At 48.2% G+C, this 13304-nt stretch overlaps 1 protein-coding gene across 5 annotated transcripts in view; it reads right to left on the bottom strand.

Moving 5' to 3' along the window:
- Window positions 1-13304, bottom strand: part of PTPRG (protein tyrosine phosphatase receptor type G) — a 686843-nt gene that overhangs the window by 75826 nt on the left and 597713 nt on the right. For 4 of the 5 annotated variants that reach the window (XM_037799495.1, XM_037799505.1, XM_037799510.1 and 1 more), the window contains one exon: window positions 5763-5895. In XM_037799495.1, the coding sequence (XP_037655423.1) occupies window positions 5763-5895 (133 nt within the window). The remainder of the gene's footprint in view (window positions 1-5762; window positions 5896-13304) is intronic. The other variant, XM_037799497.1, reaches the window with a different exon arrangement.

The raw sequence follows: 13304 nt of genomic DNA, 5'->3' as shown, positions 1-13304 counted from the left end.
TCCTCTGGAATTGCCTTTAGGCTGGTTATGAGCATCACCAAACGAATTTTATTAACTTTATAGTTACCCCTTTACCTTTGTGACCCAAATGGTTCTGATTAGTTGGTTTGCCTACATTTATATTACATTTATCTCCAATTGGATGACTTGTAGCTATTTCTAGGATGAATACTTTTTACAATTGAGATGATTCAAAAGAATGAAATCTAGAAGGAAATACCAAAAGTTATTTTTAAGCATATTTTGAGCAATGGGCATATTTTGGGAAATTGTGTACAGATACTGAATTTGCTTACATATAAGGGGACAACATTCATTCAGATCTGTAAATTTGATGTTCTTTATTTTAAAACCACTTCTTTTTTTTTAGGCATGCAGGGACTCGGAATCAAATTTATATTTTTTCCCTAGGTCAGATTTGCTGTAACTAACAACTAATATCTCAGCTAAGCACATGGTAAGCATTTCCCATAGCTCGTACTTAATCCTCTCTTGAACCCAATGGCGCATTTTTTAATCCTATTTTGCAGAAGAGGAACCTGAAGCTTGTGGAGGAATCTTTGTCTAAGGCAGTCTTTCTCAACCTTTTTTCATTGGTGCCTCTCTTAAGGAGCCTTGATAATTTTTTTTTCCTACTCACTTCCCTCCCAAGGAAATTTTAATACTACCAATCTACTATATATCTGTGTATGTAATATATGTATCTGTGTGTTAGTCACAAAAAGACTTATATTATTCCCCCCCTTTGGGAATGACAGTCCCCGGGCTGAGGGTACTTAAGGCCACACAGATAGCCAGTGGTAGAGCTCATCTCTGATTCGGATGTCCCCGCTTGGCCACTCCGTAGCACTGCCTCTTTCTTCTCCTGTCCTCCTGTAGCTTTGGCTCCTTCAGTGCCTTTCCATCACCCGCAGGGTAAGACACACATCCCCTCAGGTAGCAGCCAGGGCCTTCCTGAACTGGCCTCCACTGTTCCTGCACCAACCAGGCTGGGTTGAGGTCCTGCCTACATTCTCTCTTAGCAACTTGGACTTAGCCCTCTCTATCCACTCTCCCTACTCTAGTTTACCCATCCACCTCTCTCAATAAACCATGAGTGCCTTGAGGGAAGGGAACACCTCCCTGAAAGACTGGACTCAGCCCAGTATGTGGCAGGAATTCCACAGCACTGTGTCAATAGCAAGAAGCTGCAATTGGGCCCCATTGCCCATGTAACAGTAGGAATGGGCAGTAGTAGGGAGAACCTTGTGAACTGTATGCATGCTGTCCTATAATCATGCAGTTGGGATGGGATTTACAGCAGCCCCCGTTTTTCTAATTAATGGCAGGTGCATGCCCAGCACCTGAGTCCTAATTTAGAACCATGAGGCTGGTCACACTGAGCTCATACACCCATCTACCTCCACCTTCTTCCTTTTCCACTATTTACATGTGTATTTCTCCATGGAAGTGTAAGTAATTGTGGACATGGGCATACCTTGGCATGTTTATTTTGCCTTAATTAGCTTTTCCAATTCTGAGAGAAAAGACAATGATTAAGCTTGGGTGTATTCCAGAAAGTAAACTCATAAGCAATATTGGCTGCTTTTTTAGGTTTGGCTTCCAGTTGCAAGGCACCTTGCTTTTGGACTGCAAGATGCTTCTTGGCTTCAGATTATGATGATGTGACGACATCCGTATTCCTAGCTTTGAATCTGCTGAGCAACAATGTGAAGGCATGACTCGGAGCTCACCTAAGAGACTTTTCACAGGAATTATCATTATTATTAATATTTTTTGCTTTTTTGTTATCCATACCTCAATTCTCTTTTCTTGGTGACCATCATTACCTCCTTGATGCCAACTCTAATTTCTGGGCTTCTTTTGGAGGGAACAGGTCATTTCTATCTGCCTGGCAGCTGCATCTAGCCACCTTTCTGGGTTGTGAAGTTTCTTCGGGAAACCACCCCTTGTCCTATTTCAGTCCACACAGCTTCCATGGCACTGACCCCACCATGAGCTCTGGCATTAAGTTCAAGACTCGGCACAACAGAAGTATTCCATCCCTCTGGCCACCAGTGGGCTGCAGGGACAGATAAATGGCTCAAGTCAGTTCTAAGAGACACCATCTTGGGACTTTCCTGGAACTATTAGTTCCCTCGCCACTGGGTGGTGAGACTTAAGCCTAACATGGGTCAGAAGCCACCAGGTGCAACAGTCAGAGGCTTTCCTTGGAGAGACGACCACACGGGGGAGAGCAGATCCCAGAGGAGGGCAAAACAAGCCGAGTCCCGATGCCCTGTTCCATCTTCTGAATCCAAGTAGGCCTAAAGGTTCTGCAATTTTTGGTTCTACACATCAACAAAAAATGTTTTTTCTTGTGTTAAGGCAGTTTGAAAAGGGTTTTGTCAATTGCACCAGAAAAGAGTTCTAACCAGCATAGCGAGGTCCATAGTAGGCTTTCAGCCAGTGTCAGTATCCTTTCTCTTCCCTGGTCCAGGAGCACAGGTGGATCTACAGCAAGCGTTGGTGCAAAGGGCCCACTGATTGCAAGCTCCCTCTGAATTAGCTTTACAACAGCCATGCTTGGCCTTCACAGGAGGCTGGTGTGACATCGATTTTAAGGGCCAAGTATGCTCATGGTTTAGAATGAAGACATCCTGTGTTCAACCCAGGTTCCACCACTTACCGCAGGGCCCTGGCCAGTCACTTCACCTCCACAAGCTCTGGTCCCTTACATTTAAGATGGGAAAACAGGACCTGCCATACTACCTACCATATGGCTTTCTTGTAATAATCACATGAGATGGTGCCACTCAAGTGCTCACCACAGTGCCTAGCCCTCAAAGAGGACCCACTGAACCTTAGCAATCACTAATGGTACCATCGTCGTACAATGGGAGAGTGGGGGAGAAACAGAATTTGGAGATCTCAGGTTTAACTTTTCACTACTTCATGAACTGATTAAACTGCAGAGTCAACAACCCTAAGCAAACATGTTCAGAAACCAGAATGATAGCCGCAAAGGATCAGTTCTTCTTTGTTGTGGTAGAAACTGCTGCTGCAGCGAGCTGGTTTGAATCCCTGGGTACAAGGTCCGCCGCTGGAGGAAATGATCCAGAAGGTTTTGATCACCCTCAATGCTCTACTTATGTCAAGTCTGTTTGCCAATCATCTCCTCTCACTGTGCCTCAAAAGGTGGAGGGGAAGCACAGTTGTTCTATCTTCAAAACTGCATGGCCAAAGGGAAATACACATCTCTCCTGCATTTACCAATTTTCTGTGTGAGCTCCCCAGTGCTTCCTTCTTTCACATTAATAAAAACAGTTTGGAAGGAAAAAAGGTTCTTGTCCCCTCTAGGCTGTTCTCATGCTTAACCAATTCATCCATCCTAATGCTAATTCAATCTTCCTTTCTGTGCTCTGTGAAGTTTCCCCTTCATACTCACTTTTGTGATACTGGCATTGGGACTTGGGTAAAAAGCTCATATTCACAGTCTGCTGGATGAAGTGTAGCTCTCTGGTTATGTTCAGCTAAGCCTTTGAATATATATAACATTATAAATATATTTTGGGTGACATGAAATATTAATACAGTGTTCAAAATATATTTTCCATTTGGACTCACTGAATTTTTCAGAGGTGTAAATTTTCCAGAAGGAAAATGCATCTTGAATGGAAGGATTTTAAAGCTCACTTTAATATATCTACATACACGAATGCTGTGTCTGGCCTGCCTGGCCACATGGTGCTCTTGGGCCACAGTGATTCATGCAGAGCCGGACAGAGGACCCAACGTGGGCCGACCAGAAACAATCTGAAAATTTTCCCCGAACTGCTTGGTGCAAGACGCTTCTTTACACTGGAATCACAGAGCCTGGAGCTGCTGGGCACCCTTCTCTGCTCCCAGGTGGGGAGAGTCTGACACAAAAATCACACAGAACTGAGCAAAACCAAGAGATGGACAGGCAGACTTCCCACTACTTCTGCACGCTTAGGCAGCCTCCGATTTAACAAAGGGCTCCAGACAAATATTTGTTTCAAATTGCTTTCTCCTGGAGAAGGAAGAACATAGAGAGGGTCTAGGTTTCTAGGCTCACCCCAAAACACAGTTTATTTCATAATCTAGCTGGTCTGCAGCACTGGCAGTGCTTGAGTTAGATGCCTGGGGAAGCCTGAGGTAACCTGCTTCCTTACTCCCCTGTTCTAGACAATCGAGAATAGACCCAAGGACACACAGCCAACTGCCAGCCAATCCTGTTGGTTCTGTGTTTAAAGTACATCAAAATCCAATCGATTCACACCGTCGGCTCTACTACTCTCATCTGAGCCACTTTCACCACCTGGGACCAGGTCGGTGGTCTCCCAGCTTGTCTCTGCCCCTGCCCCTCTTCAGTCTTTTTCCAACACAGCAGCCAAGTGAGCCTGCTGAAACCAAAGTCAGACCATAACATTCTCAGCCCTGAACGCCACTTCCCTTAGAGCAAAAGGGTAGGTGTTCACAACGGCCCACAAAGCTATACATGACTTGATCTCTCTCCACCCTGATTCTTCCCAACATCTTCTCCTACCACTCTCCCCCTTACTCGACTGCTCCAGACCCCCTGGCCTCCTGGCAATTCCTGTATACACCAAGCTCCTGCCTCTGGACGTTTGCACTCTTCTGCTCAGAACACACCCCAGATGGGGCCCGCGTCACCGCCTCCAACTCAGGTCTCTGCTCAAGTACCACCTCCCAGTGAGGCCTTCCTTGACCTCTACTTGAAACTGAACACTCAACTCCACCTCCCAGCATGCCCCTTCCCTTTCTGGATTTAGGTTTCTCCATTACACCCTTAATATTGTATGTAACAATTTTTTTTACTTATTTGCTTTGTTTATTGTCTGTCTCCCCCCACCTAAATGTCAGCACCATGAGGGCAGGGGTTTTTGTCTGTTTGACTCACTGTTGTGTCCTCAGTGCCTACTGGAATGTCTGCACAGGGTAGCAACTCCGAGTTAACTGAACAAATGGAAAGAAGTGAGGAAAGGTAACAAGAGAAGATGCCTGTTTACTCCTGCTGAAGCTCATCAGAGAAAGAGCAGAAGCCTCCTCCCTCTGTCTGAGTCAGGGCCAGCCTGATCCACAGCTGAACAGACTGAGGGGGTGCAGCTGTGAACAAGCCCAGCCCTCCTCAACAGGGGCGCAACCTGGCTTCACGGAAAATCAGTTCAAGGCCGATGGTGATGTAAGGATGGCTTACAATGTGCCATTTAAAATTTTACATTTATTAAATGTCACATAGTATGCTATTTAAATTTCAGCAAACAGCTATGAAAACTGTTTTTAAGGTAAAAGGAATTTATTATGTGGATACAACAAAGTGGAACTTGGTCTCAGAGAAACTGGAAATGTCATGAAATGTATTAACTCATTTTGCAGGCTTAGAAACTGAGGCTCCAGGTGGAAATGGGAGTTGAGTCAAGTAGCTACCAGAGGTGGGATCTGAACCCAGATCTCCAACTTCCAAGCAAGAAGCCTCTTTTGCACTAAATCCCAGAAGTAAGCACCTTGACCTCTAAAGTGGCTTGCCTGACTACATCCAGATATAAGAGGGTCTGGGGTCTCCCAGGAGGCGTCACTAGCAATTCTCAAGCTGCCTCACCTTTCTGCAGTAAGAGGCCACAGGCTTCCCCTCCCCGCTAAGCCACTGTCCTCCTGCCCTGGGCAGGGTGCTCACAGCAGAACCTGGGCAGCACCCCGCCCCCCACACCCGCTCCATGAGGAACGTCCGGTTTACTCACCTCCAGTAAACTAGCACAGCAATGAGGAGGATGAGGCACACGAAGGTCAAGGCTGAAACCACAATCAGAGGGATGATCCACTCCATCCTCCCTGGAGAAGGGCGGCTGATCATCCCAGAGGTGTTCTTTTCTGCTGCAAAGAGAAACCATCCCAGTTAGAAGACAGAGGTGAGTGGAGAGGGGGAGCCGGGCAGCCAGAGGGTGGCGCAGAGTTCTGCTCCAGTTTTATGATGGGAAAGTGAAACCACCTGGTTTCAGGAGAACTGGGCCATTGGCTCTGGGCTGCCCCACGGCAAGAGGGGCGATCTGCAGCCCTCGCCATTTTCTTCGGGGTCACAGCAGAAAACCAGTGGGCTCGAGTTCAAGATGTTTTTCAAGACAGTTGTGCTGAAATGAGGAGTTGTGACCCACAGGAGCCTTTAGATACATTGAGGAAAGGTGGTCAAGTCTGAATGCAGCACCACACATGCCTCCTGGTGGGGGTGGGGGGAGGGATGGGATGCTGTCTGGGAACCTCCATGCACCCGTCCTTGAGCTTCTCAGGCTCACCTAGTACAGGGGAGAATGGCACCATGGGCTTTAGGACAACAATCCCTCACAACAATGGCCATTGATTTTCTGTGCTTCCTTAGCATCTATTACCCCTTCCTCTAGAAACTGCACCCCAAGTTTGCTTTGGGAGACCACCCTTCCCTAACAATGGTGGGCCAATGGTGCTAGAGTGGGGTTCCCTGCTCCCCTGGCCAAAGGTAGGTGTGGGACACAAGTGAGGGAAACGGGTGCTCTCTTCTGGAACCTGAATCTCAGCTAGTGGCACAAAGACTGAACAACAGCAAGTCCCACGAGGAGCACCCAGATGCCTCTGTCATCAGTTCCCACCACCCAGGTCCTTAGAGAGTTCTTCAAACCTGGCTCTCTGGTTTTCCCTTCAATTCCATTATCCAACCACCTTCCCCCATCCTTTCAAAACTCCAAGACAACCGAAGACCCACTGCCGTGCCTCACCTGGCTCCCCAGAACACAGCTGCCTCTAAAGCCAGGGGCTAATGGGGGGGAGTTTGCTAAACGGTCCCAGATTCTCTCTGGTCAGCTCATAGCTCTTACCAGAGAGGCTCCCCAAATTCTCCCGGGCTCCAGGTTCTTCAGAAGGCCCGAGGAGCCAGACCGCTGCTCTCGCGTGCACTGCGGGGAGAGAGGCCTGGAAACCAGGTGGTGCAAATGAAGCTCCGGGGCGGGGCGGGGCTAGGGACAGCACAGGTGCACTGAGGCACCCTGGGATGCCGGTGGTGAGAACACTGAGGTTAACTGTGGCCGCAGGGAGAAGCTCCCTTAAAAATCCAATCCTGGCCGCAGGCTACCTGGTGCTCAGCAAGGATTCCTCCTGCTTTGCAGGAATAGGCCACACGCAGCTGACCCGGGGCATCCCTCTGCTGGGGGAACTAATCAACCGCAGGGCTCCTCAGGCGGGGCTTCCAGGTGAGAGAAGGTGTGCCCGGGGAAACAAGGGGCCTGGGGGACAGGTTTTTACAGAGGCGAGGGCTCCCGACACACAAAGGCGTGTCTGACGGTGCCTCTGGGTTCCTGTAATGTGGTTTGCATTTTCTCCTTTGTTTTCTTCAGATCCAGTGGGGCAGCATTTATCCCCAGGCCACAGGTAAGGAGACAGAGGCAGGCAGGTGAAGCAGTTTGACTGAAAACCACACCAGAGCACTTGTCACCATTTATAATATGCCTTCTGAGTGGCACCAGCCTGCCTCTCTCAACCCCTCGCTCCACCTTCTTTCATTAGCTTTCGTTGGATCGATATCTGCCAATCCTGTGTGCACCAGGCTGAGTGCTAGGGCACGGGATGCAGCAGCACAACAGAAAGGACAGGCCCATTGCCGAGAGGTGGGTTTTGTTTAAAGGGGGGAGACAGACAGTGAGCAAGTAAGTAGAATAAAACAAAGGCGACCTCAGGAGAAGCACAAGGGGTTGAGGGAAACTGCTGTCCTAGTCAGTTTCTTCCTCAGGGCTTCCCCAAGGAAGAGATCTTTAGGGTGAGATCTGAGGGAAGAAAGTGAGTTAACCAGGTTGCACGTGGGAAAAATGCACGTTCTAGACAGCACTAAACAAACTCCAGGGGGTGGGAGTACAGGGAACGTGGAGGATGTTGGAGGAAGGGCCTGAGGATGGAGGGTTACAAGCCAGATAGCTAAGGCCTTGTAGGTGGAATTCAGGGAAGGGGATTGAGTCCTAAGGCAGTAGAAGCTACTGTAGGGTTTTAAACTGAGGCAGGCAAGGATCAGACTCGCTTTCTTTTCCTCGACATGCCACTTTTTATTGCACAGCTCTGGTGATCGGCCAGAAGGACGAGTTGCAAACGAGAACAGTTCTCGGGGGCTCCAGCAGGGGCAGCCCAGCCTGGCAATTCGTAGCCCGTCGGGAGGGTAGCTCTCTGAGACCTGAAGTCTTGTTAATGGAAAACGTCAGAAGGTTGACGGGCCACATGTCCAATTAATTCCGTGTCCACACTGGGAGGCCCTTGAGCACTGGAAGGACTCCAAATATCTTATTTCTCTCCCTGCATCCTTGCAGAAAACGATTCTCACCCCTGCTACTACAGGATGGGCAGGTGGGGGAGGGCTGCAATGGTAGCTCCAGATCCCACTCATCCTAGACCACTGAGCGCTACTCACACACTCCTCTCTGACCAACCACTGGACACATCAGCTCCTAAGACCAGTAAACAGTGCCCACGCCGGAATTTCTGGAGCTCATGGAGGGGCTCGGGCGTGCTGATGTGGCTTGAGGCTGACGGCCCTGAAATCACACGCGCACCTCTGCCGTGGCGATGGTGTCTGTCTCTCCCAGGGGAAGTGTTCGAAGTTTGCGTCATATTCTCAGAGTGGTCCAGACCCAGAAAAGACTGTGAAGGACCACTGCAGACCCTCACTGTCCGAGCAAGAACAAAGACCCACATGGAGAAGGGTCTGGGTCAGAGCTGTGTTCCCACTCAGCTTTCGTGCCTCTGGGCCATTTCTCTTTCTAACATTTCATGGCACCACCTGGGAATTTTAAAGGCCTAAGTCACCTGGGGATGAACTGAAATCTGTCTGAAATCCTCTTGCGGACAGTCCTTGAAAGGGGGTTTATTTGGCTGAGATCTGAGTTGGGCAACAACTTGCAGGGCGAGTGAGAGACCCAAGGAAATTATTCTACCAAGAGTTAGATCTTGACCTTGACTGCACAAGCAATCGGAGGTGCCTGGGTCTTTATTTACATAAAGGGCACCCAAAAGTATGAGGGCTACTGGATTTCCAGGTGTGTCATGACAATGCTGATTTCATTTTGAAATTCACAGTATTGTTTTGGTACAAGAGCCTGGAATTGAATACCATGTCCACGTGACCATGTGAAATCTGCTCCTGTCACTCTTCGCTGCCCTCAGGATACGCCCTGATCTCTGTGCAGGGCCTGCCTTGCCAGTCCGCCCACCCGCAACCCCCATCCCTGCATCACCTCCTGCTGCTCCCCCAGCACTGATGTGTTCTAGGCTCACCCATCACCCAACCCTCTGCTGATGGGCTGCAAACAAGCAGGGCCTGGGCCTCTGTCTCACTCCTGCCATCCCACTTGCTTGCAATTCCTTCATCACCACCCCTCACACCCCACTCCCACCCCCACCTCCCCTGCCTCCTGGAGGCTCTTATTGATCCCTCACTCCTGATTCAGGTGCAAACTTTTCTGTGAGGACTCCGCAAGCCCTTAGTCTGTGCTGTCTCTGGAAGGTAGAGTTAAGATCACAAGTTCAAGCCCTGGCTCTGCCACTTTCTGTGTGATCTTGAACCAATAGCTTTAAAGAGTTCAGGCCTGAAGTCCATCTGTACAGTGGGGAAAACAGCACCCACTTCATGTTGGGAAAATTCACCTAGAAGATGCATATAGATGCTGGGAAGCGTGCCCAGCTTTGAGCAACATTAAGTGAATGCTTATTGTTATCATCACCATCATCATCACCTGTATTGCTATTATTGCACACATCACACTCAATTCTAATTGCTCTTTTATTACTATAAGGTCCCCAAAGGTAGGGTTGCTTCCCAGCTCTGTATAAAAGAAAAATAGTGAAATTCTTACCCTGGGAAATTTTCTTAACCTCTCTGTGCCTCCATTTCCTCATCTGTAAATGGGGTTACCAGTATTGCCTGTTGCACTGTGGTGGTATGAAGATTAAATGAGTGAGTACATTTAAAGAATGCTGCCTGGCACCCATAAGCACCTAATAGATTTATCTGTTGTGATCATCACCATCCCCACCCACCAGCAGCAGCATCGTTCTCATCACCACCGTCTTCATCACCATAGCCACCCATCACCTCCACCTTCCTCCTCCCCAACCTCGCACAGCACCAGGAAGGTGGTGAGTGCTCACTGGATATTTGCTGAATCAGAATCCTTCCTGTAAGATCTGAGTGCCAATCACCAGAACCAGGGACGTGCTGGCCACCAGCACGGGGGGCTGCCTGTGAGGAGCTAAAACATCAGCATTTGCCCTCAGACAAGACTGCACTACAGTTCTTGCCGTCCTTCAGAAGAAACGATTGTCCGGGGCCTGACTCAATTGTGCCTCAAGAGCCCTCAGAGGAGGAAACATAATCAAACAGCGAACCAAAAGGGATACATAGCAGGCTGCAGCTGCTGAGATTACACCCCCTCCTCCTTTGCCCTCAGTCCCCTGACCATGGCAAGGCCTCTAGAGACTGAGCATGCTATAAACCTTTCAGTGGAAAGCAGCCGGGGTGCTACAAGTCTATGACAGTGCCCTGCAACGTCAGACGGACCCAAGTACGAATTCTGACTCGGACCTTTCTAGCTGTGTGACTTGGGGTAAGTGACTGCTCGTCTCTGAACCTCTGGTCCCTCCTCAATCAAAGGGAGACAGATGGTAGGCTTGCCTCTCCAAGGAATCATGGGGATTAAATAAGGTAATCGATGTGAAACAGCACTGGCTACATAATTTGCAGGGCTCAACACAAAAGAAAAACCTGGGTTCCTGGCTCAAAAATATTAAGAATTTCAAAACAGTGATAGCACAGCATGAAGCCAAGCCCAGGGCCTTCGGAGCAGGCCCTACCTGGGGAAGTCAGCCTGGCCCAGTCAGGCGTTAATCACAGAGGCATCCAGGAAGTACTCATTCTGGCCTTGCTTTCAAGGGAACCAAACAATAGTGCTAACAGTGTGATAAAATCAGACCTCCAAACTATTAAGAGCAGCTCCATTTTACTCGAAGCTCTACTTGCAACCCAGCCGCCTCTGAGGGGTCCAGCAGGGTTCCTTCTCAGTCACCAGAGGTCCTATTTCCCTCTGTGAGGTCTGAATAGTAACCCCTGGAAAAATAACAAAGATATCCCTTGGTTAACGTAGGGTCATCCAGATGGTTTGGTTTTCCTAGTAGGACTACTCTTTGATTCCTGCCAGCCCAGGGTGTGTTTGGTTTGGTACCCCATGCCAGCTTTCTTTTTAAAATTGTGAGTTAGCTACCAATACTTAGTAAGTGTTCGAGTTGACCTAAAAGTCAGCAATGGAAGCTTCTACAGGAAATGTGGAAGATTGGCAACACAGGTCTGAATCCCCATGCGGCCAACATCAGCTAGAACCGTGGTGCACGCTCCCTTCGGACAGGGCTGGTCTCACCAGTTTGCCACAGTCCTCACCAATTCCTCTTGTCACACACCAGAGCCATTCCCCTCACCCCCGATTCCTGCCACAGCTCACTCTAGCCAGTCTAGTTTCCGTCTGCATAACTATAACTGAATGAATACAGTGGAACAACATCTAGGGTCTTTTTAAAGGGCCTCATAATCAAAAGCAAAACTCATGGTTTAACAAACTCCTGACCATGATCTTGAAATCACTAACCTGGCTCAAGATAAGAGGCTGTTTCCATACAAGGCAGCTTTCCCTGATTTAGTGTTTCAAAGAGATTTCACTTTTCAACCAATTAAAAATGAACAATTACGTGGTACAACATGGTAGCCCCTTCCCTTCCCTGATTATGGGCCTTTTTCAGACTCTTCCAGAGATATGCCTTGTTGGTCTGTGTATGAAGGATGAAAATGGAAGGACAGGTAGGTATTATCTCACACCCCACTCATCCCACCATGGATGTGATGTGCAGGCAAAGGGCTGGTAGGAGGGTCAGAAAATGTGAGGTCAGCGGGGCCTGGACTTGACAGAATGAGCCGGCTTCACAAATTTCCAAATGAAATTTGGAGCAAGATGCAAACTAATCCTCTTGAAGCACATGCAGGAAGAAGGTGAGGTTCAACGACTTCCCCATAGCCTTTCTCCCTCCTCCCAATTTTTATTTTAGCATCCAGCAGAATCTGAGTAAAGTGCCTCCACTCTGCTATTTAAAAAAATTAAAAAAAAAAAAAAAAAGAAAAGAAAAACAGTTTTCAGTGGCATATGTCATCACTGAATTAATGCTGTTTGCCTTTTACTGGCTTGGCTCTCATCCCAGTAGAAGCAAATAAAAACGGAGTACAATGTACTATAAATGCTACAGGCAGTGATACATCAGATGGACCTATCTGAAATGCTTTCTACCCGAAACGAAGGGCCCAACTTCAGCTACAGGACAAGAACCCCCGTGTCGTCAAAACTAAAGGCAGCTTAGAGCCAGAGCCGAGAGGCTATTATCGGGAATAGGGTAAAACAAGATTCTTTTGTTTTTTTAAAAAAGGTAAGAGAAGGATGCTCGGCATACTCCTAAATCTATAGCCTCTTCCATTCCTGGCAGCGTGGCCGCATGTGTTCAGTGTAACACAACTCATTATAAACTGCTCTCATCTGTGAATTGTGGTGCCTGCTTTTTTCCATGCCATAGAATTTGCCTTTATTTTTCTGGAGCTCTGAGTTACTTAAACCACCACTGCAGAGAAATGATGGTTCATCAGCCACAAGTCCACATATTCTGCAACAGGACACTAGTGCCGTATTCCCATGACTGTCTGAGCTGGATTATAGCATCACTTGCTTCCGTTTATATGTCTGGAGTTCTTGATGATAAGCGCTCCCTCACCATTCACGCAGAGCTGACTTAACCGGACTCAAACAATCAAACAGGAGGCTGTAATCTCTGTTTCAATTAGGTGATGGAAACTTGAGGGCTATTAAATCTCAATTTAATTCCACGCCCCATAAATATGGCCAGCTCTAACCTACTGAACTGCCCCTCTAGATACTTTATTGCAGCATCAGGTATCCTAAAACCAGTTGGGGACAGATGCTTTATCCTGCCTTATGCCAAATACACCGCTATCTGCAACCTGACATCCAAACTCCAGCTTCCCTAGAAACCTACTTGTCCTTGGTGGGGTCTGCTTTTCCACACCAAGAGATGCAGTCTGTCCTAATTCAAAGACTGTTTGGCAGGGAAGAGAAATTCCCAAGGACCCAGGCTCCTTTTGGGGGACACTCAACCACACTGTGGCTGTATAACCAGTTCATACCACCTCATGCTAGTACTGTGGACATGCCCAGAAAGAAGGAGCAGGG

This window comes from Choloepus didactylus, chromosome 1 (genome assembly GCF_015220235.1).
Source record: "Choloepus didactylus isolate mChoDid1 chromosome 1, mChoDid1.pri, whole genome shotgun sequence".
In the NCBI taxonomy this organism is placed as follows: Eukaryota; Metazoa; Chordata; class Mammalia; order Pilosa; family Megalonychidae; genus Choloepus; species Choloepus didactylus.
This window is presented reverse-complemented; position numbering and strand designations above follow the sequence as displayed.